Consider the following 23909-nt stretch of genomic DNA (forward strand, 5'->3'; position numbering starts at 1 on the left):
AACTTGGAGCTCGGAACAACGTAACCCCTCACAAACGTACAACAAAACATGTAACTACAGTTTACGTGAGAAGCAGAGAGCGTGGATTCACTGTCTGGTGAGATTAATCCGACTTTCGGATTAATATTCTGACCTGGAGATGGGGAAATTTCAACATTCGTGCACAACTTGAACGCACCATTAGTCGTAGCACACAAACACGTTTGTATTCAATTCAATTTTATTTGTAGTGCCAAATCATAACAAAAGTTATCTCAGGACACTTTACAAACTAGGTAAAGACCACACTCTATGACTTATTTATGATAAACATAGACCCAACAATTTCCCCGTAGAGTACGGTGGCAACGAAAACCTTCCCTATTACAGGCAGGAACGTTAGACAGACCCAGCTCTGTGGAGGACGGACATCTGTCTTGACCGGTTGGGGAGGAAGAAAAGGAGAGAGAAAGATAGAAAAGATGGACAGATGGACAGAGAAAGACAAAGACAGACACAAAGACAGAGACAGACAGACTTCCAGTAACTATAATAATATCTATAGTAATGTGAATATGACTTATATGTTATGGCAGTTAATACAGCAGAATAGTAGAAACAAGCACAGCTAAGGTTCTAGATTATAATAGCAGCAGGAAGCGTCATGCAGGACCACGGCAGCAGGCACCACCACGATCAGCAGAGACCTGCGAGACGACAAAGCACAAACAACTCCGGGGAAGAAGCTGAATTAGTAACATGCATTGATGAGACATGAATGATACAGACAGAGAGGAGAGAAGCTCAGAGTATCTGGTAGAGTATTATCCCCCGGCAGACTAGGCCTATAGCAGCATCATTAAGCAGAACAAATAGCTAAGGGCTCGTAAGCCCTAGCTGTAAGCTTTATGAAAAAGGAAAGTTTTAAGTTTACTCTTAAATATGGGGACAGTGTCTGTATTCCGAATAACACTTTGGAGTTGGTTCCACAGGAGAGGAGCTTTGTAACATATGTTATTTGGGACAGACCTTTATAATATAGTATTGTGATAGTGAATGAGCTCCCTCCAGTGTCAACGTGACTCGCGTCTCACGTTGACACTGGAGCTTTCAGAAGCACCGCCCAATAGCAGCGTCCGCGGCGGTGAACCTATCGCACCCCGGCAGATTTAAACAACCGAAATGATTCGAGAAGCAGCGGGGTGGAGCTAATGCGCTACAGTACCGATAATACTGGTGGTAAAGAGGGGAAAGGAAGAGCAAAAGCTGGATGAGTGTTTGTGTCGATGTTTACAGGCTCCATTTAAAGAACAACAATGAGACTCCGGTCTCAAAAGATCGTGTTATGTTACTCGGAGACGCCGAGGAGCAAACCCCGGCGGACCCACTCAGCGACCCCGAGACAGGCGCGCCTAGCTGGGACCGAGAGCCCCCTTCTCCACACCACGGGGACACCTGTGTCTACGGTTAGTTCACCAGTCAGTGAAGCTGTAATAGCCAAAACTGTTAGTGGCACCAATAAACGTCGTCTTTACTAATTCGTTTAAGTAATCTTGTCGATATTCTGATGCCGCGTCAGTTAGCCAGACGTTGGTTAGCCGTTGGTTAGCAATGCTAGCTATAGTTCCCATAACAACGGTGTACGGCGATGCTAACGTTAGCTTAGCTGCCTTTGTGCTGAAGCAACATCAGCTTTACTTGTGCTAGTTAAGAACTCATATTGTATCCGATGCTAGGTTAACATATATTTATAAATTCAGTACTTTCTTGATTTACAAGCACCCGAAACTGCTGCTTGATCTTACCGTCACGGTAGTATTGGGAGATGGAGTACATGTTACACGGTTGCCAGTAAGGTACACCAAGCTAAAAGCTAACACATCATCAACAGCAGCCTTGCAGTAAATCTAACCCAAATGAAGGTTATAATGCTTCGTTTTTTTGTGTTATTTCAGAGGTTGTAGTAGTGAGGTACGGATTTGCGTTGCGTTTAATGTGTTTTTTTAATTATCTAACTTTATGTAATGTAACATTATTTTTTGCCCTGTTGAGTTGCCCTGTTGAGTCTTAATGTGTTTTGGGAAGTGACCAAAAACATGGTACACACGCATACCCAATTTTAGAGGAGCACAATGCAGTTGACAAAGCACTTAAAACGTACCTGGCTTCAAATTCTCCAGTGAATTCTGTTAAGTAGACAAACAATGAATATTGTTTAATATAATAATCCTGTAACAAGACAATAAAGGACACTTTCACAAAATATGTACAGAAAGGGTACAAATAATAAATGAAGTCAACGTAAAACCCAGATAAACACAAGGTAAAAACAAATAGGCTACAAACATAAAATTAACATATCAACATAAAACCCATTCATCCCAGAATAAATTATGGTACAAGTAGAGAGGCACTGATCCGATACCTGGTAGAATATCGGCTCTGAGATTGACTAGTTAGCTGGATTGGATATTGGATGGATGAGGCCGATCCAGTCATTTCTATTTTTTATTAATATCATACATAGCAAGTTAATTAAGCCATTGTTTGTTGGGTTTCAGGCATCTGCTATATTTTATATTACATTTTAAAATATCTGTTTGCAGTGCATTTTTACATGGAAGTGTTATTTCTTTTTGCTGCTAATGTACACTTTGTTATTTGTTAATAAATAATATTAAGTACATTTATATCTGTGTTAATTTGTTACCTTTTTTTTAACAAGGCTAAATGTTTGTCAAGCCGGATGCCTTCACTCACATGGACAGGTACACGGTTCATTCATCCAACAGTAGTATCGGATCGGTATTGGGTATCGGCCGATATGCTCAGCCCAGGTATCGGTATCTGATTGGATTGAGTAAGCAGAAACGGTATTCTAAATAGTTAGTAAGGGAGGACAGACTGGAGAGAGAGGGAGAGACATACAGACATCACCAGACTCATGTGATCTATATACGGTTCAAATTTGCAGCTTTATAGTGGTGTCTGTATGACAGGGATTGGTGCTGCAACAGGATTAAACGGCCCAGTTGCATGATGTTAGAGGTCCCCAGTTAAAGTAGGTCACCAGGACACAAGCATGCAGACTGTTTACTCGCAGGACTAAAGCAATGTATGTTTGTTCTCTTGAGTAATTATGTTAATGGCTCACACCTGGGCATTTTCTTTGATGTGACTGTTGTGGAATGAAAGAAAAAAAGTAGAAAACACCAGATACACATCTCATGGTGCAGGACCAATGCAGTGCTTGTTGCTTCATAATGCAAACAAAAGTTCCTGGGTCTGATGTGATCATGGGCAAGAAAACAATAAATACCGATGCATAATATTTCACTACATGATGGGTACCAGTAGTTTCCTTGCAATGCATATTGATACACAGTAACAGCACCTTGTTGACAATACAAGTTACTTTGTGCAGCTTTTTTACTGCACACATTTTTTGCAGTTTTTCAAGCCTTTTATTATATAGGACAAACAGGAAATGGGGTGAGGGGGGTCATGCAGCAAAGGGCCGCAGGTCGGCGCTGAACCCGCGGCCGCTGCCTCGAGGACCCCAGCCTCTCACATGGGGCGGCTATAACCACTCAGCCACCGACCGCATACATTTTTAACTCTGAAATGATTCTTTTTTGTTATAGATGAGCCTTTTGTCTTTTTGTGTCTGTTTTGCATTTAAATAATAGCACTGTCGTGTAGTATTCATGTGGGTGTTTCAAAGGCTGCGGCACAATTCCCATGCATCCAAGGACACTTATTGAGGTAGTGAGTAACTGTCCTATACATGCCTCTTTCAAGATTAGTAAAATATTTTAGGTGTATGTTTTCCAGTTCAGTTTCACTTATATTTGGATGTATTTTAGAGGATACTATTGCAATATATACATTTCCTACCGTGTGTTTATTTTTCATAATCTGTCCACTGCACCGTAATTTATCATATGTTTACGTTTGCACTACAATTGGTCCGCTTATTTATACATTTGATTTTTTAGGTAACATTTATATCTTATTTTTTATATTACTGCTTTGATGTGTCTGTGTGTAAGGCTGCTGTTACACTGCAATTTCCCAGCTTGGGATCAATAAAGTATTTCTATTCTATTATGGAGAAATGCCTCAATGGTGAGAGTCAGTTACCTTTTTATTATTCCCACAAATGTAGTGAAATAGTAGGACATCATGAACATTACTGTGCTTAGGGCAACATCTGCGGGGGGTCTTCGGTAGTTTAGGCTGAACATATCTAGATAATCATTCTTTGTCTTGTTACTGCGTAGGGCGAAGAGCGCTTGGATAATGACCCCCACCACTCGGATGATGAAATTCCCGTAATGACGCGGCGACCATTGCCTCGTGGACGGCTAAGAAAGAGAGCCATTGCTGTTGATGACAGAGAAACCGGTATGTCTGGCACCGATCTGCTTTTCTCACGGATGTTTTTTATACATTTTACACTATCCCCTGCTGTTGTTTTAGTATTTTCTGACTGGTAGTCTTCTTGTGCTCTAGATTTGGATTTCAAGACTCCAATCAGGTCCATCATGCGCCATGAGCGCATACTGTCTGAGATTGACCCAGTGTCTCCTCGCAATACAACAGCCAGAAACATCTACTCGCCAATTGTGCGTTTCCTCACACCCACTAAAGAGAGTGAGTACAGCCACTGACACTGCAGTCCTGTACAGGGTTTAGGGTTAACCCCAGACAGTAAAATGTACTTGTCACCATCGCTGCTTTACCATTCACATTGGGAGATATCCAGTCATTCTTTTGAAGATTGTTTTCTTTTCTTATGATGGTGGTGACTGGTGGCGTAAACTCACTTACAAACCCCAGTATAAATGTACTGGCGTCTTTCTGGTGGCTTGTGGTAGAATTTTCCCCCTGTGTGCATCAAGTAGAAAGAGCATTGTGTGGTGAGCTTAAGTTGGTTATAATTCCGCCCCAGCATTAATAATTGCTATTCCCTTGTGGAAAAGGTCAAAAAGGGTTGACACTGTAACAGCTTTAGTAAACGAGTCTCACTGTTTTGTTTTTTTCCGCATTATATGAGATGCTTAATTTGCAGCCATGTTGTGTGTGCAGCCACAACATTTGAAGAAAAATATTCATACTTATTTGGGACTTTTTTGTTTTGATAATTGCTTTGATGAGAATAGACCAGAAAAAAAGTATTCAAGAGCGCCCCACCATTAAGACGATTCATACGTGTAGTTTATCGAATATGGAAATTGTTTGTTTCAACTGGGTGTCTCTGAGATGAAAAGAATCATGTTTTGTTGTTGTTTTTTTATCTGTCCAGATGTGAAGCGTGCAGGTACAGGTAACAACGTGTTGATAAGCCCCGAACAAGGTGTGTTTGTTTATGGCTCCGATGAGCTCCTGGCTGGAGAAGAGGATGATGACGTCTTCAGTCCGTACGTATAAAGCCCCTTTCAGACATGTACCTCTTTAATAGAAAAGTAAACATTTATAACATTTAGTAATACTTTTAAATTCCATTAACTTTACAACCCTGCATCCCTACTAAATATCTTTTATGTACGTTTTCATATATTGGAGGTTAACCGAGACTAGTGTTTCGAATACAAGGATGTCTCTGTTTCATGTCCTTGTCTACATCACTCTACTGTTGTTAGTGATTCTTTCTATTTCTAAGAGCGTTATTGTCTTTTCCAGCTTCGCGTTTATCAAGAACATACCGTCACAGACTGAGCATTCTCGACCCCAACTTAGAGACATTCCCCCCAAGACCAGGAGCACCCCAGAGGCCACACTGGTGGTCGACCTGGTGAGTTTTAATCCTCTGGAGCTTCCCGCTCTCACCCATGGGCACAACAATTCAAATACACAAAGAGCCAACATGGAACTTTTTCAAATTAATCTTAACTCAAGGTTCATGTGTTATCTTTTTTTTTTCCTGAGCTTCTCTTCTTAAAACAAAGGTATGCTTAATTATTGTGAGTTGCATCCTTGGCTTGGTAGAATGTAGTTGTATGTTGCAGCTATTGGGATGCAAGTTTAAATGACAGAGCCCACATTTATTGAGGTTGATGCAAAGACGGAGAGACCACAAGGGAGCCCAAAGCAACTGAAACCCCACCGTGTCTGAGTAGGTCTCTCCGGAGTCTTGGCGTCTTTAACAAATGGGAGGTTCTCGTCTGTGCTTGTGAAGCTTCATTAGTCACCACTCCAATTCAAAGTCGACATCTTGCCGAGTACAGTCCAGCTGATCAGAGCTGTTCTTTCTCTGCCGGTTTTATCAAGAACACTTCGACAGCTGACTTGTGTAGCTGCTCTTATGTTACTTTATTAAATGTTGATAATATTTCAGCAGAGAAAGCAACCACTTAGGCTATGATTATGAGCTGGTGTATCCCAATAACACCTATTTGGAAACTTTTAACACAACAAGTAATAACCCACAATTAACTCTCTTTAACAGGCCAAAACACCATGACACACAACAGTTTGTTACACTAATAATACATCTGCAAAATTACACCACCAAACTAGAAAAATGTATATATAATTTTTTTTGTCATACTAGTTAGCCGAGGATGAACACTGATTGCTTTTCGATTGTGCTGCATGAGGCTTGGTGTAATACGCTAAACACGTTAGGGCCTCCCCCCTTAGTCATTGGTCGACTTATCTGTAGTTTTGGTCTTACTCGACTGATTTCTTTAATTGATTTGTCATTTTTTAGATTATTTTTTTCATGCTCAATGAACACTTCTCTATAAAAGACGAGATTTAAAGTTGTGCTTTTGCAGGAATCCTTGTGGAGAAACTCCAGTTTTCCAGATACGTTGATTAAATTGACTAATCAGTTAGTTGATAAAAATGTATAAGCACTAGTTGACTAAGAATTTCTTTAATAGAGGAAAGCCCTGATACACTACACCTCACAATATCTACATGTGTTTTTCCTGAGCTAGACTCAAACATAATGTTGTTTTGTTTTTCCCCATATGCCTTAAATCTCTACTTTTTGGTTCCTTCTTGGTTCTTTTTGATTCATTCAAAGAGACGTGTTATAGAACGTTTGTCTTGGGCTAAGATCATGAGTTCAGTTGCCCAAAAATGTTGTACATGCGGTTTGTTTGGTGAGATAAGTTGAGTTAACTGGTATGGCCATAACTCAGTGTTGATTACGGCAGGTCGAACTGACAGTTTAATTCTCTATGTGGCTAATTTCAGCAGACTGCACCATCACTACTGCACCACTAATCAGCGCAGTCTTGGTTTTAATACTAATATAAACTGAGTCACTTTTGATCTGTATCCTTCCAGGAGGAGACCCTGATGTTCAGCTCTCTGAATGTGATCGACGAAGCAGAGTACACCTTCAACACAACTTTCCAGGATCATCAGTACAAGGTAATCACTCACTGCATATTTCTGAATCTGAAGCGCACCGAGCAGATGATCCCAGAGGGTGAAAGGATGATTGTCCTCGTCAGTGTGGGGCGACAAGAAGCGGGAGATATAACGAAATCTAGTCTTATTGTGGAGAAATACCAGAATTAACAATAACACACTGGGACGTTGTGGCTAGCGATCATCTCCAGCATGTTGTCTCTTATTTCATTAATTGGTGACTCAAATCGGTAATTAAAGTCGGTTTAGCGTGTTATACACCTCAACATCCAACTGTTGCTGTTTCAGTGCTGCAGTGAACTCTGCGAAAAGACCATCTTCACTAATTCAGATTTAAATCCTTTATACGGGTAAAGAAACAAAATGATAGAATATTGGTTGACGTTTTTGTCACGACTATTCCACACGGATATTTACGTTCTGTGCATTTCATAGATAATTTAAGTTTGTCACCGTCAATTTATTCATCGGTGTGTTCACTTTCATTAGAGCGTGTCTTGACCTGCTGTATGAAAAGTGTCCTGATATAACCTCTGTTGGGATTTGACAATATAAATAAAATAAAATTGAATTGTAATAAACCCATACTCAACTCTACACACATACACACACACTGACCTAATGTAACGTTAGTAGACTCCTCCCCTGTGTTTGACCATGAGGCATATCCATCCTCCTTGCAGAAAAGTTGGTAAAATCCATCCAGGTTCACCGTTCTTCCTCTCTTACTGATTGAAACAGCGGCTAATCCACTAGTTTGTTCATCTTAAAGGGCCATCAACATCAACATCTCTCCTTTGCATTATTGCTGTTATTGTTGTTCTTATCATTATTATTTTCCATAATCTGTTCTCTCTGAGTCTGAGCTCTGCTCTCTGACCCTTTTACCCACCTGCCCTCGTGTGAATGTGTGTGACTGCTGTATGTCTGAGGAGGTGGTTGGACGGGCCATAGGCGCTGATTAGCAGCCATGCTTCCACCAGTCTGCCCCAGGGCAGCTGTGACTACTATGGTGCCACCATCATGTATGTCTGTGTGAATGAATGGAACCTGGACTCTGTAAAGCGCCTTGAGTACTGAGAAAGGCGCTATATAATAAATCCAATCCATTCTGAAAAGGCTTTAAATAAACTGCCTATTTTTGACAACTGAATATCAAACTTTATTCTGCCATCATCTCTGCTCTCCTCTAATCGACAGGTGTACATGATCCTACGACCACATGTCAAAGAGTTTCTGCAGTCCATGGCGAAGGTCTATGAGGTATGAGTTAATCTGATATAATATGAAATTGTCTGGTGGTTTATTGGTGTAACAGGCTCCATTCTTTGTTTTTAGTGAATATTCGACAAAACTGTCAGATAAACTAGACACCTCCCCTCTTTACACAGGACAAACCTCTAACATACATTCACGTTTTTAGAATTTAACTCCTCTGAACCTATTGATTCCCACATTATCTTATTTTTCTTCGTATATGATAATAAATAAAGACTAAATGTGGTTTTTGTGGTGTCCTGATGCCTGTCGAGTTCTGGTTTATATGAAAGTGGTTCCAGCTGCTGTTTGTGTTCTGTTCCAGCTGTTTGTTTACACATGTGCGAAGAAGGAATACGCTGAGAAGATACTGGACATCCTGGACCCTCAGAGAAAACTGTTTCGGTATGTCTCCATAAGATCTGCTTCCACTTGTGTTTCATGAACTCTTTTGCTCAATCGCAGAGATGCGCACCAGCCTGTGAGTGGTAGCCAGCACACTGACCTCTGTTACATAGTCCGTTAGTCATTGCTCTCATTTAACAGTGTGAGGAATTAAACTGGCTGTTGACCACCAGAGTGACCTTCAATGAGTGCAGATGTGTTCATGTCATATAGTGAGGACAACAGAGATTAGTTTTCCTTTTGGCCTCCGCTAGCTAATGTTACATAGAAAGAAGGGATGTAAAGACGAGCAGATAATCGTCTGAAACCCGAGTTGAATCAATAATGATAGGATCGATAAAGCAGAGATGCATGAAATTCAGAAAAGGGCATGTGTCAGTGTGTGTAACATCCCCCCACAGTGAAATAAATGACGGACCACTGTGTACAATGGTGCCAGTGTCAAAAAATGTAAAGCTTCTATAGCTGTACCACTGAGTATAGATGTTTTTTTTAACAGCATGACTAGAAACATACTTTAAGTTTTGTCTTGTCTAACGCACTCCTCCACATAGATGTGTTTGAGCTGCAGACATCGACTTGGTTTCACTGTTTTTAACCTTAATGATGTCTCTCCTAGACACCGTCTGTATCAAGACGACTGTGCCTGCGTTCTCAGCCACTACATCAAGGATCTCAGCGTTCTCGGGAGGGATCTCGCCAAGACGGTCGTTCTGGACAACGCACCCCACACATACCCGTACCATGTAAGCACTGTGATTGTAGACGCCAGTTTAACATCTAATGCTGTGTCATTTTCATTGCTTTTAATGGACTGATGATATCTTAAAGAAGACTGGTTCCTTCTGAAAATGGGAAACAAATGTATAGTTTTTGTTGACTGTAATAAAATAAAAAATATAGAATATTACAAGACTTTTTTATTTTGAAAATATTATTGAGGTGTTTTTCTTTTTGTCAGACGTGTAAGTGAAATTCCTTCATATTCGTTCTTAGACGATGGTATCCTCTCACAATTGCAACTACACACTGAAAACAGATACAACTGTTAATACAAAGAGTTTTTTTTTTCCCAGCTGATGAACACGATTCCCATCAAGAGCTGGTCCGGGGCGTCAGAGGACCGAGAACTCCAGAAGCTCGTCCCCTACATGGAGAAAATGGCTGCAGCGGTACGTGTGTCATTTTATCGCCTCCTATGATTAATCCAAGGAAACACTTGAATTTAATGTGGCGTTTTCAAGGTTGGGATTTTGAATAAAGTGCTTGAAACTGCTTGAAATGTAGGTTATATATGTCTTACAACAGGTGACACATATTGAAACATTGATATTGAACATGATTTGTCACCCTTCTGTAGAAAAGCGTTCGCAAAACATAATTAAGGTTGTTTAAAGGATAATGAAATGTGTTTTAATGTAAAAGAAGTACAAAAATCAGTTTACTGTATGTATATTATATAATTTTATAATTTATCACAGCTTTAAGATACCGGAAAAGCTTGAAAATGCACCTTGAAGTGCTTGCAAAGTGCCTGAATTTGACTTTGGAAGAGGTGTAGATCAATAACAGAAGAGAAAAAGTTGGATTCCTTAAATGTACTCAAGTATATAAATTAAAGATAAGTTAAAAATAAGTTAAAGACTCGATCCATAAATGTGTTAAAAGTGTTTAACTGTAGCGTTGCCGTAGGTCCAGCTCTGTGTGAGGACTACTGTTTGCAGTGTGAACCAGAGTGTTTGTGTGAATCCGTTTCATTCTCATCAGTGCAGCCAGTAGATGTTTGAATAAAACAGCTGGTTATCTGCAGCAGCAGATCTGCCGTCTTTCCTCCCCCGGTTTCATCATTCTGTCCCAATATCTCCTGCTGTGTTTTTTCAGGAGGATTTTCGGGAGGTGCTGAAGAAGAGGAAGGATCACTTCCACAGGCTGCTGGCAGAGGACTAACAGGACCCACACCACCCTCTCTTTACTACTTTATGTGACTTTCACAGCTCATGTTTGTTCTCTTCATGCTTTGGCTGAAAGCAGACCCCAGTTGGATCTAGCTTACCTTTTTGGCGGACCTGCTCTCCTCCCTGATGACTTTAAAGTGCGGCACATCGATATTTCAAACATGCTGCTGCTCATTTGTCACCAAAACCCTGTTTTCCCGAGAGTCATTCCACCGGGCAATAAACTGCTGCCCAGTGTTTGTGTATATTAACAAGACAAAACTGAAAATATGATCTTTATGCTCACAATGTATTTTATTTATTGATTATATTGCTTATCAACTGCTGTATTCTCTCTATATTTTAGATACTGTATACCTTTGTATGCAGTGAGAGCATCCTGATAATAAATGTGAAAATAAAACACTGACGTCCTATTGGCTTTACTTTTTAAGCACATTGTGTACGATCTGTTTTCATTCTGTGAATTAATATTAGAGGTGCGTCTCTGGACGGGAGGGGAGCAGCTTGTCATGAGAGCTGCTTCAGAATGATGAAGATGTTAACGTGCACAGTGATGAACAGTGATGCAGCACAATTAAATCCCATTTCTGTCTTCCTGACCTGTTAAAATTATGAAATAATACATATTCCTCAGGACTTCCTGAACCGGATCAACATCCTCTCTGCTGCTGTTTCTCATCAAAGTCAGAAACTGATGTCAGGTGTTTGTTACGGGTTGAAATTTCATCTGCACAGTTTTAGCTGAGTGTATGTGGTGTCACAACAGCAACTGAATTTATTTTATTTCCTAAAAAAAATGCTGTTCCTGCTGCTGAACAAATAAAACTCATCACTTCCTGTGCAGCAGGAAAGAGCCACCCGGTGTCGGGGTTTAGAGAGCAAATGAAAAGGTTGTGAGAAAAAGGTGTGATCACATTCAGAGGTAGATTACAGATTGAAGTATTAATACAGAAATATGCTTTGATATTTCACTTTCCTGTAGGTAAGGCAGATTTTTAACAGCAGATGAATTTAAAGCGGTCTGGCAGATTTTCTAAAAACCGCTTAATAAGACCAACCTGATCTCATTTTTGATGGGAAAAAAAGAATTGTAAAAATAAACTAGTATAATATAGAAATGCCCAAACAAAACGATGTAAGTTATATGATGTTATATGAATATTGTAGTGATGCCAAAGACAACACAATTCCACAAAGAGACATTCTTCTTTCACTAATAATGAATTCTTCAGAGTATAAATTTAAGGTGACCTGTTTCTGCTTTCTCAATCTACAGATATAAAACACACAGTGAATATTTCCGTTTGTGCTATACAACTTTAAATTACTGACTTAAACCATTAAAATAGAAGGTGAGTGTAATTTCAGCCCTAAAACTCGAAATAATTCTAGAAACAGAAACAAGCAAAATACAACCAATATTGACTCGTACTATTAGTGATTATGGCAATATACTATATCTAATAATTATCTGACTCCATTAATTCATACTAAATCTAAAAAAAACACGTCTTATTATAACGATATAACTAATACATACGGGACTTAAACGCAGCGCGGTAAAGTCATTACACAGTAGTGCGCACAACCATCCTGTGTGTGAATATTAGAGGACTGCTGAGGTTTAGTCCGAGTCTAAATGTTTACGCTCCTGTTTAGTTTAACTCGTGTTTGTGATGGATGTGATTGTTAACGTTGAATGTGGAGGTAAACTGAGAGAAAGTGCCTCCTCCTCCTCCGGCTTTATTTGCTCCATATGGCGTTGGACATGGTACCCAGGAACGAAAAAAACACTCGTGTGGGCGGAGGAAAATCCTAGTATTTTGTCCGTCCTGAAATTTGATTCAGAAGTTCAGGATCCTGGAAGACAAAAAGCAAACGGAGGGGGAGGGAAGAAAGGCAGAGAAGCACGGAGAGGTTTTAGGTTTTATTACCGCAAGAAGAGTAAACTCACCAAATACTCTGCAACCTCCGACTGAAGTAAGTCCATTTATACGCGGCATGTTTCTAATTGAATAAAGCGCTTAGACGAGTATTTCGTGGAGCTAAATGAATTCACATTTCTGTCTGAAATCTGACTCTTAACTGCTGTAATTGCTGCTGAATGGCCACATAATATAAGGTTTCAGCGCTGCTATTTGAGGAAGACTCGTGTGTCCTTTACGCGCACACTCATGCGGGCGCGTTTGATTTATTTATCACCAAATTAGGCATTTCCTGCAGCCCCTATACTCAGCCTCACAAGACCAGGCTTTACTTGCTTTGTGGTAGAGGAATTGTAAAAAAAAAAAAAAAAAAAAAAAAAAAGAAGTTGCTGATCATCAGCAGCGGGAGAGAAGCCCCTTTTCAGCACATTGCACCTTTATACGCGCGTTTTCACATCCACGCCAACTCTGATAAGCACAGAGATTTATTCCCCTCCGACCCCAAAGCCTGGCGGCTCCTAATTTGCGCTCTATACATGGTAAAGTCTCCATTTGTTTGGAGAAAGATTCCCCGCGCAGATCTTTGCGTGCCGATTCTGCGCCACAGTTGGATGTGCGCCAAAAACATCCAGATTAAATGCTCCAAATTCAACATGCAGATGTAAATGAAAACCTCCGAAAGTCACCCTGCAGTTCTCACAAAGAAGCAGACCTACAAAGGCGCGCGGTTTGTGTTATTTTACAGTGAGAGCTTAGACTTTCGTACATATAGTTACGCGTTTTATAAAGAAGTGATCGAAAAAGTAGTGTCAAAATATGTATCAATTTATTCTTTTACCTAAGTACTATTAGCAATTACTTTATTATAATTAAACAAAATCTACTGTAACACTGAAGTGTAAAAAGTAAAAGTAGTCACCATCAGTGTTGTCTTATTCTATAATTTCACTTTTACTTTGTACTTGGTCAAGGTGGAGCTTTAACAGTCTCGTGCTGTTGGGTAACAATGCCTCATATTTTATAAACTGATCTCGTTTTGGGTTTAAATTCTTAATCTGTAACTACATCTTTTAAATGAATCCAGTGGAGCAAAAAATACAATGTTGATGCATTGGAGAAACAAAGTAGTATAACATGGAAATACAAGTTCTTTACATTAAGTTATTTAATCCTGACTTATCCTCTTGATTAAATATGACTTACGTTTTTTTCCCCAAAATAAATCATTATAATATTGTTTGTGTACACTAACTTTAACTGTAGTCAGTGATGTAATCGTGCTTTATGTTATTTCTGACCTTGTGCTGTTACAGTGACGTTCATCTGAGGGGTCACCATCACCGGTTGATTAAAGGGATGAAGAACAAAAGAAACATATATTACACAAACTTACTTTATCCCACTTTTTTCAAAGTTTGCCATTTTCTTGTGAAGTTTTACCTTTGGCTGAAAAAACACCCACATCCTCCAAATGAGTTTAATATTGGATACATTCACCTCTCTGGACCTCTAAAAAGAAAAGAAAATAGAAGTATTGACATATTGATACACTGACCTCTTTAGGTCCCTCAGGTCCTGGAAGAAACAGACCACTGCTCACAACCACATGACCACAAATTCACTTTATTATTGATTGTTTATTGATAAACTTAAAATGAGAAGATTGACTCCACTCTCAGATGTGTCAGTTAAATGTGAGGCTCGAGCCAGCCGGCAGCTTAGCTTAGCTTGGACAGTTTAGCTTAGCTTAGCTTAGTTTAGCTTAGCTTAGTTTAGCTTAGCTTAGATAGCTTATTTTAGTTTAGCTTAGCTTGGACAACTTAGCTTAGTTTAGCTTAGCTTAGCTTAGCTTAGCTTAGATAGCCTAGCTTAGCTTAGTTTAGCTTAGCTTAGCTTAGATAGCTTAGCTTAGTTTAGCTTAATTTAGCATAAAGATGAGAAATAAGTGGAAACAGCTAGCCTTGTTCTACAGGCACCTCTAAAGATTATTTGTTTAATTCATAAAGAAAACGAAGTTTAAAGGCTTTTTACACACACATTAATTAATAATTCACACTTCAGTATATTTTTTGAACATTTGTTTTTCATGAACAAGATCGCAGTCCTGTTCAAGCTGGAAAACTGCCCCAACCAAATCCACTCCGTCCATGCTTACCTTTTGTTAGTGCCATAGACTGTATAAAAGATGGACGTAGCGTCTCCGTCGAGGTCTGTTCTCTCTTATCCAAAAAGGGGCATGTATGTGACGTTGGGGGGAGGGAGATACGTCCATCTGGCTGATGTATACCTCCTAGCTGTCACTCGAGAGGCCACGCCCCTAATTATTCATAAACTTGAACCTCCAATAAAATAAATAAAAACTAGCCTGGTACAAAAAACTTCACCCCCTCAGTGTTGTCATGGAGATATGAGCTAAACATACAGACTAGAATGTTCTTTTGTACCAGGCCTTAAACAGGTTTGATGATGCTGTGAAAATGGTCTGTTTAACATGGGGGTCAATGAGAAACTGCTCTATTATGCAAACCGCCCCTAGTGGACACTCAGAGAACTGCATTTTTGGCACTTTCTTATTGAATCATTCAGGAAGTCTGTGGTTGGAGCTTGGTCCATTCTCATAGTAGCCATTTCATTGTAGTGAGACATTTTTTAAAACTGGAACCTACTGTATAAAACGACCTGTTGTGACCTCTAGGATATCACAGCCTCGTTAAACTTTACAACACAAACTAGAGACCTAGGGCGTTCAGGCAATGGGTGACTTCTAGGTTTTTTTTAGCAATTCTTGCAGAAATCTCCAAATGCCACATCACAGCATGGATCTTTCTGTGGTGTTCCTCAAGGTCTTGGTTAAAATGTTGCTTGCTCAGTGTCCCGGCTGCATGATCAAACGTCTCAGTCTTATATGTGCAGCATCTTTTGGAGACAGGAGTAGAAATATATATTTTATATTATTTGGAGCCCACTTCATGTTATTCTAGTCTTATCAGAATTACATCAGATTATAATTGTTGACATTGTTTTGATTTTTGTGTGAAAGAAATCGCAAGAAAACTAAAAACTTAAAGAACAATTCCAACCTGCACAGGCATCTCACAGAGGAAGATATACTCTGACTTCCTGTCGGACCGGATTATTGTACAACCTAACAGACAAATCTACCCCCCACCCAAAAAAAAAAAATCCCCTTTCCTCACAAGACCAGTTTGACATCACTCCACATGAAGTCCCTGTGAAGTGTTGGTTTTAAGGGTTCGTTCTGGCCAGATTGTGAGGGTAAATGCTGCCTTTGTTAATAAAAACTGGTAAACTGGATGTTTTTAAAAACCGAAGCGACAAAGTGTTTTGAGGGTAGAAAGAAAGACGGATAAAGGAGATGAAAAGAGGACAATATCTAAAAACAACTCTTCACTTTTACAAGGCTCTTTTAAAATGACCTTAACGTTCTGTCAGTGTTTATGGTGATGTGGCGTCTCTGCACAAGTGCCACCAGACGCTTGAAAGAAAGTGAATAACTATTTAATAAGAAGTAAAGATGAAACACTGATTTGGCTTCTCTGACGCCTGGAGGAGGATGGAGGTGGATTTACTGCCCTGTGTGTCCCTGGTTTGGTGTGTAACTGTTTTTTGGACCTCTTCCTGGTCCTCTCAGGCTGTGTGACTATGAGCACCTCGGGGCTTCAGGCCACGAACCGTCAGAACGCGAAGGAGCTTGACAGCATGAAGGAGTCCATCAGCGACATCATCAACCAGCTCCAGGACATCGACCCGACCCGGCTCTCCTTCTCCCCCTTCCTGGACCTGGACACTCAGATCTCCTTGGCGCCGGTGTCAGACAGCCCAGAGTCCTCCGTGGAGGAGCTGCACTCTTCCTCCCACTCCGTCTCCGGCTCCCAGCGCTCCCTTGAAGCGCCACCAGCAACCAGTCAGCCAAGGAGTGAGTTATCACTGAGGCTTTTCACTGTCTGTCTGACGGAGATGCGGGATTTGATGGGAGGCCAGAGCAAATTAGCAGAGGCTGAAGTCGAGTTTGAGTCCAGACTGAATCCAAAGAGAGTTGAGACAGGGCAGATTAAAGCGGAGCAACAGTTAATAAGACGTGCACAATAAAAGCAGATTGTTCAGATATGTAGAGTTGCCTGCAGGAGCTCTGGACTCAATCAACATGCATGCCTTACATAAAAGGTCTCTATACAGGTTGACATTTTAGGTTGTTTGAAGTGCGGGTGAGGACATAAAGCACTGTGAGGTGGAGAAAAAGATTTTAATTGGTAATAAGTTGAGTCCAATAGAGTAACATTCAGGCACATAACCATTATCTTTAGAGACAGGCAGGTTTAATTGTCTACCTAAAGAGAAAGGGCTTTGTCTTCTCATGCGGTTTAGGTGAGACTGAATCATTTTATGATGATTTAAGGACTGCGCTTTTCAGTAAAATGTCCTGCATGAGCTCATCTGGATGGCGTATTTAAACAAAATAACTTTTAATTCTATTTGTCAAGCTCGTGAGAGGAGACGGAGTTCTGTGTTTGTTGTGTTTCATGTAAAACGTTAGGTTCTTGTCTGACAAACATCGCACCACTGCAGCAGCAGTTGTGGTGTCTTTGAAGTCCATTTGGTCCGGGCACGTTCATGTGCAGACACAATAAATAACCTAACTACCATACTAAAAAACGTATGGGTATTTAGAGTGTATTTAAGTGCAGTAGGAGCGAGACCTCATCTCAATTGTGAAGAGGGTGAATGTTCCTTAAGCCAAGAAATGATTTAGATGTATAATGGACATTTATACGATTGCCTGCTGCAAAAAAATGTCTTTGTTAAAGTTGAGAGAACATCTGTAGATCTCTACAATTCCTCTTTCTGCACATTGTTACTAGATGCTAATTTGAAATATACTGAAGAAATTTGCACGGCTGATTTTCAAATAAAAGGTGCATCATGACTTTATCTTGTGGTCCTGTATAGTAGAGGGTCTTTAGTTTCAGGACTGTTAGTTAGTTTATAGTTGTGTTTCTAAATTGTTATGTTGTAATATTCCTGCACAGGACTGGTTGGTTTCTGTGTCTCTATATTCACTGTAACCGTGCGAACATGTGGGGTCAATAGGGGCCCAACAGTAATTTTTGGCCCCGGGGCCTCCTTAAGTTTGTGAGTCTGCAGTTGATTGCTCTTGTGTCTGGTTTTGGCCTGTGTATTAAAATGTGCTCTGGTTTGAACAGGCTTTGCTCCCTGCCACCAGCAGCCTGGCGACGACCTCCCGGAGGAGCCACGAGAAGATCAGACGGCGGAGGGGGAGCTGGATCAAACTCTTTCCAGTCCGATCATCACGGCGCACGATTTGGACACCACCACGGAAAACTGCATCAGCTTTCCAACCCCGGCCTCACAAGGAGACATTCCCAACGGCACAGACACACCGAGATGGAGCCCAGAATCCACCAATCTGGACTGCACCGCGGACGAGGGGCGACCTCTGATAGGCCCGCCGCCGGAGAGTGTGGAGCTGAATGTCTGGAGCTCAGAGGGGCGGGGAGAGACTCGCGAGGGCGTGGAGGAGGCTACAGATCGAGGACGATGCTGCTGCCGCTGCTGCCAGTGTAAATGCTGTCAGAGTGGCCGAGTTCCTGCTTTCTTCTCAGTGCTGGCCTCTCTTCTGTGTGCAGCAGGGATCCTCTATGCACTCTATTTCTATGTCCCCATTAAACCCCCCGACTGCCCCGACATAGCCAGCCGCATCGTTTTCACCTTCTGCTGCTGCGTGGTGGCAGCTGTCCCCATACTGCTCGGTACGCTTCAAACACCTGCACAATGACGTTGAAAAACAAATGAAAGATAAAGATTAAGAGAGGATTTGGTTTGTCTAGCTGCCTCGTCTTGGAATGTTTCAATGTCTCCTGTCCCCTTTAATTTCATGCGCTTTCAACCTTAGTGCAGCAGACGTCTCCCCAGGCCTCTAGAGAGAAGCATAATTTCCTTCTCCTGCACATAGCTTTAAATGGAAACTACAATAAGGGGTTGGCTGTGTCTCTCCTCTCCCAGGCCGTGGCCTAATTGTTTCAGAATATTTGAATCACTTTCCAACCTGAGCGACCAGAAATTAGAGGGCAGGTGGCAAAAACATCCAAACTCAAAGCTTTGTCCAGACCATTTCCCCCCCACCTATTTGTCAATCTGATGACAGTGAGGAGTATTTGCATCTAAGCCCTTCTGCTGGCAGCTGCTGTATTGAAATGAAGATATTATAATGACAAAGTATGCTGTCAGACGAGATCAAGTGCAGCTAGGACTTGTTTGTGGAAAAATGGCCAAGGTTCAAGCTGCTAACTGACTTATTGCTCTTTCATCCCTCGCAGCGATGCTCATGGGTGCAGCGTGCCAGTTCTGCAAAGGCTCCTTCAGTCTGCAGGAGTCGTTTCCCAGAAGATCGGCGGTGCAGCAGCTGTTTGTCACGGCGTCTTTGGAACAGTTACTCCTCTACGTCCTCAACCTCGTCGCGTTGGCCGCTTTACTGCCTCAAGACCAGCTGAAGTTGGTGCCTATACTGGTCGCCATGTTCATCTTTGGAAGGTGAGGCACAAATTTGGACGAGAATGGTGTTTGATAAAGGAAACTGATCCTGGATTAAACTGTTTTAATCAGTTTTAAAAACTGCTCCTTCATGACTTTGATACACAGATACAAGGATGTGAGGAATGAAAGGTCCCATTTGTAAAAAGGGAGATTTACAGTCTTTGTTGAATGATAAAGCAGGTTGAGGTGCTTTATAAATACTGCGGCAGTATCAAAACGCTCAATCCACAGAGAAATGTGCACAGCCTGTTTTCAGAAACTGCGCCTTTAAACCACAGTTGAAATCCTTGTTTGAACTGTGAGAATTTAAAGCTGATGGTTAAAGGGGACCTTATCTTTACATCCTTACACAAAGAAGGAAAGTTAGGAACACAATTTCCCTTTAAACCATGGACTGAATTAAATATGGATGTAGTCTCAATGAAATCCCCCAAAAGTCTCTGAAGAGACAGAATTTAGCTTGAAGATGGCGTCTCCCAGTAGTTTTGTCATCTCTCGCCAAAAACAAAATAATAATAATAATTCACACCTGTACATTTGTCATGAATAGTGAAATTAGCTAGAGACCAAAACCGTTTTTATATGAGGCTGCAAACATGTTTATTTCTGGTGTAAAGGTGGGCATTTTAACATGGAGGTCCTTGGGCATTTGTTCTGTTGTGGAGCCTCAGGCGGCCTCTCGGTGAACTGCAGGTTGAGGAACATTGGCTTCATTTCTCAGACCTGCTTTTAACGACCATCAGGACTTCTGTAGGTTATGATTTATGACCTACATTGCCAAAGTGCAGTAACTACGGAATCATTTAAAAATAATGGCTTTAGAGTCTGTTTACTATCCCAACAAATGAATAGTTTATCTATGATAGATTATGGTTAACTGGTTTGCCTTGGGATCATTTTTACCCAAATCAATCCTAACTTCCATCCTTTCAGGTCTAAAACTGTGCAGAACTCATACTATAATGTCCTGCAATGCCGAAGTGCAGTAACTGTGAAATCACTAATAACATAAGTAGGTAGAAAGTACCGTTACAGTTGTTCTCCAGCTGCAATGATGGTGCAGTGACGTAGCAGATGTGGAAGACCAATCAGAGCAGACCGGGCTTTTTCTGGACGGGGCGCTTAAAGAGACAGCTGAGCGGCTCAGACAGAGGGTGTTTTTTGAACATTAAAGCACGTAATCATATTCTAGTAGAAACCCAAAATACAACCTGAAAATGGACATAATATGAGACACAAATCCATTCAAAGAAAACGTGTCAAGACAAGACTGTGATGTCAATGAAACATGCTCAAAATTAAAAAGTAATCTGACATGGTTGCATTGGTACTTTTACTAAAAAAGGCATCTGTGTACGCTGTCGTCATCTTGCTCTCTGAAACACCGTCAAGGAAGTTGTGAGTGTTTATAAGTGAGTTCTGAACTTGATCTGATTTCCTGTTTTGTGTCTAACCCTCTGCAGGCTCGTTTACTGGGTCAGCCTGAACGCATGCAGCTCCTGGCGAGGCTTCGGCTCCGGCCTGACTGTCTTCCCACTCCTCGCCATGGTCGCTCTCAATCTGTTCCTCATGTACAGCCTGAATCTCAGAGAGCCACTTTTTGGCTCTCAGGACGGCCTCTATAATCAGGTCACCCCCTCTTCCTGGTCAGGAGAAACATCACAGAGCCCGAGTGGCAAACCAGACATCCTACCCACAGACATCCTGGACGCTCAGTGAGGAGGCGAGCTGCGCTTTCTTCTCGCAGAGGAGGAGATCTTTTCCCCAAATAGTCCATTCCTGTGGTCTGCAGTTCAGCACAGCAACACACGCTGCCACTATAACCTCCATGTCTGTGACAGCTTAACTAGTATTTTTGCTCCTCCTATACAGGACTTTTTTTTTTTATCTGGATTAATGCTTATTATGTGAAATGCAAGAGCTCTTTCCCTGCTAGTGGTGGAGGATGCCTTTGAACAATGCCGTAGTCTTAAAATATTTGATCTTTTAAGCTATTCCAGTGCCTATATTTAATGTTTTGAACTCTAAGTACTTAAAAAGCTCTGCTATATATATATGTATAGCTGAATTTGGTTTGACCTTAAAAACCACAAGCAAAGCAACTGCAGTTGTCAGTTTATTATTATTTCAACTTCTCCAAAAAGTTTGTACATGATGAAGACAGAATAAAAGCCATTTGTAAAAAAAATTTTTTTTAAAAGATAAAAAAGAAAAAGTCTTTTCATCGTTTCCAGTTCCCTCGCTGACTTTGACCAGTTTGAGTGAGCAGCTATTCCTGGAGAAGCTTCAGTGTGTGTTTTGAGCGCTGGGACTGTCATTATGTGAAAGCATGATCCCGCTGTTCTCTGGTGGCTCTCCATCTCCACCCTGCTGGCGTCCTCACTGCTGCTGATGCTGCTGCTCGCTCAGTCTGTGCCGCAAAACGAGGCCAAAACAACAACAGGATGCTAAAGACGGCTGCACTTACTTTCTTTTGACCACTTAGTCAACAGGAGATTAAAGAGTGCTTCCAAATTACTTTAATTAAAGGCAAGTTTGACAGTTGTCAGCCTCAAATGCTAAGATTTACTTGCTGTTAGCAGTTTGATGAAAGAAAAGGTTTAATCCCTGCATGCCTGACGAAGGTCCAGGACCAAGACACAACCCAGTGCTGACTGTCTTTCACATTTGATTGTTATTTTCCTACACACCACGTTTTACAAATTTAGTAAGTATAAAATCACAAAATAGGATTTTTTCATCAGGTTTGACGTTTAGGTTTCTCACTTTGGGCAACGTCATTATACTTGACATTTTGTAGACTGGGGGTTAAACTCAAAGTACATGTCTGGAGACCAGACCCGGCCCATAAGAACATCTCATAAGCCCTCCCTGCAGCTTTAAGAATTTACTGTTCAAACTGGCCCACAAATTCATATAATTTAATATGATGTTTCACATTATGTCTTTACGTTTACTTCACTTTGCAAAATCTGAACATAAAAAGTGTTTTTTTAATTTTAATTCTTAACATTTCTGTTAAGGTTATATATATTTACACACGGTCCCAGACACCTATACACATGCATTATATACGGAGAGATGTCGGAGCGAGGGGGGTGCCTCACAGGACTGCACCCCGAGCAAATGAGCTACTAGTCCACACTCAGTACCACAGCAGTACCTTAGGACTTGAGACTTGAACCGGTGACCCTCCAGTTTCCAAGCCAAGCCCGCCAAGCTGTGCCTAAATGTGCAACTTGTTGTAGTGATATTAACGCTCAGACTATGACCAGCAGCACTCAAATCAGACTAAATCAAATGTAACTTTATTATCAAAAGAGGAAATTAATTCGGTCAGTTGCAGAGAGGGGCGACATTGGTATAAAAAGGTAACTACAGAAAATACACAAAGTAAAATAATCAATCAAAGGGACTATCCTCACCTGATACCAAAATGTATCTTTTTAAACCTTAAACAAAGGCTGACCTGTAGAAGAGACTAATTATGGCTTTTTATTATTATATAATTATAATTATTATTATAATTATTATTATTCTTTCGGTGGGTTTAAAGTGACAGCTTCCTGTCTCATCTGCATCTCCTCCTCCAGAATTACGTCACATACATTCAGCATCGATTCAGAGCAGTGTGACAGTCACGATGGAGCGGTTTTGTGCAGGTGAAACATCTTCTTCTTGATACAATCTTTCCTTGAGTCGAAGGGTCCTTAAAACACTCTGACAGATCTAAATTTCCATGACAACTGGGCCAACTCCATCTGCTGTGTGTTGTCAATATTTTTCCAGACTTCAGCATGAACTTTCAGTCTCAACTGCAGTATTATTTTTTCCGCCGAGGTAATTTGAGCTCCAGACCCCTGTTAAAGACGACATGACTCATCAAAAGATAATTGTCAGATTAAATGATGCTCCATCAGCTGCAGTGCCAGGCCGCTCCGCCTGCTGTGATGCCTTTCTGCCACGACCTCTTGGGATTTAGGATATATTCTTTTAAATCCATGGAAAGACAGCTGAACTTCACTTCGTATTCATCAGCTCTCACTCCACTGGAGGCCGTCCAGTTAAACCACAGTCTGCTGCTGTCAGCCGCTGAGCAGCTGCAGCCAGTGCCTTGCTTAAGAGCTACGGAACACAAAAACAGACATAACAGGTAGAGGGTTCATAAATCACTCAGGTACTTCTGTCTGACAGAGAGGTGTTTTATGATATGTGTAATTAAATAAATGTGTTTTTCATGACAACACATGAATGCAGCTCGACCAGTAGAGCCGGGCGGTGGCGCCAAATGTAATTATCTGGGTCATGTCCTACCCTTTAAAGTGAAAGTACAAAACCAGTTCCTTTAAAGACTACTGTGAGTAACTCTGCTCCACAGTTGTGACCGTGTTTTTAAACGTTTAATTCACAAACAAAAACATGC

General features: G+C 41.0%; 2 protein-coding genes across 2 annotated transcripts; both read left to right on the forward strand.

Moving 5' to 3' along the window:
- The first annotated feature begins 1236 nt into the window (after positions 1-1236).
- Positions 1237-11304, forward strand: ctdspl3 (CTD (carboxy-terminal domain, RNA polymerase II, polypeptide A) small phosphatase like 3). The gene is made up of 11 exons (XM_083911574.1): positions 1237-1445; positions 4263-4386; positions 4495-4635; positions 5288-5402; positions 5665-5776; positions 7282-7368; positions 8569-8631; positions 8951-9030; positions 9650-9776; positions 10107-10202; positions 10912-11304. Exons 1-11 carry the CDS (start codon positions 1296-1298, stop codon positions 10975-10977), a joined length of 1161 nt encoding a protein of 386 aa, XP_083767700.1. The 5' UTR covers positions 1237-1295; the 3' UTR covers positions 10978-11304.
- Positions 11305-12848: 1544 nt separating this feature from the next.
- On the forward strand, positions 12849-21643 carry LOC310945321 (uncharacterized protein). The gene is made up of 5 exons (XM_083911378.1): positions 12849-12968; positions 16566-16850; positions 18136-18702; positions 19270-19483; positions 20950-21643. Exons 2-5 carry the CDS (start codon positions 16577-16579, stop codon positions 21203-21205), a joined length of 1311 nt encoding a protein of 436 aa, XP_083767504.1. The 5' UTR covers positions 12849-12968; positions 16566-16576; the 3' UTR covers positions 21206-21643.
- Positions 21644-23909: the final 2266 nt, after the last annotated feature.

The sequence above is a fragment of the Echiichthys vipera genome (genome assembly GCF_963691815.1).
Source record: "Echiichthys vipera genome assembly, chromosome: 3".
Classification (NCBI taxonomy): Eukaryota; Metazoa; Chordata; class Actinopteri; order Perciformes; family Trachinidae; genus Echiichthys; species Echiichthys vipera.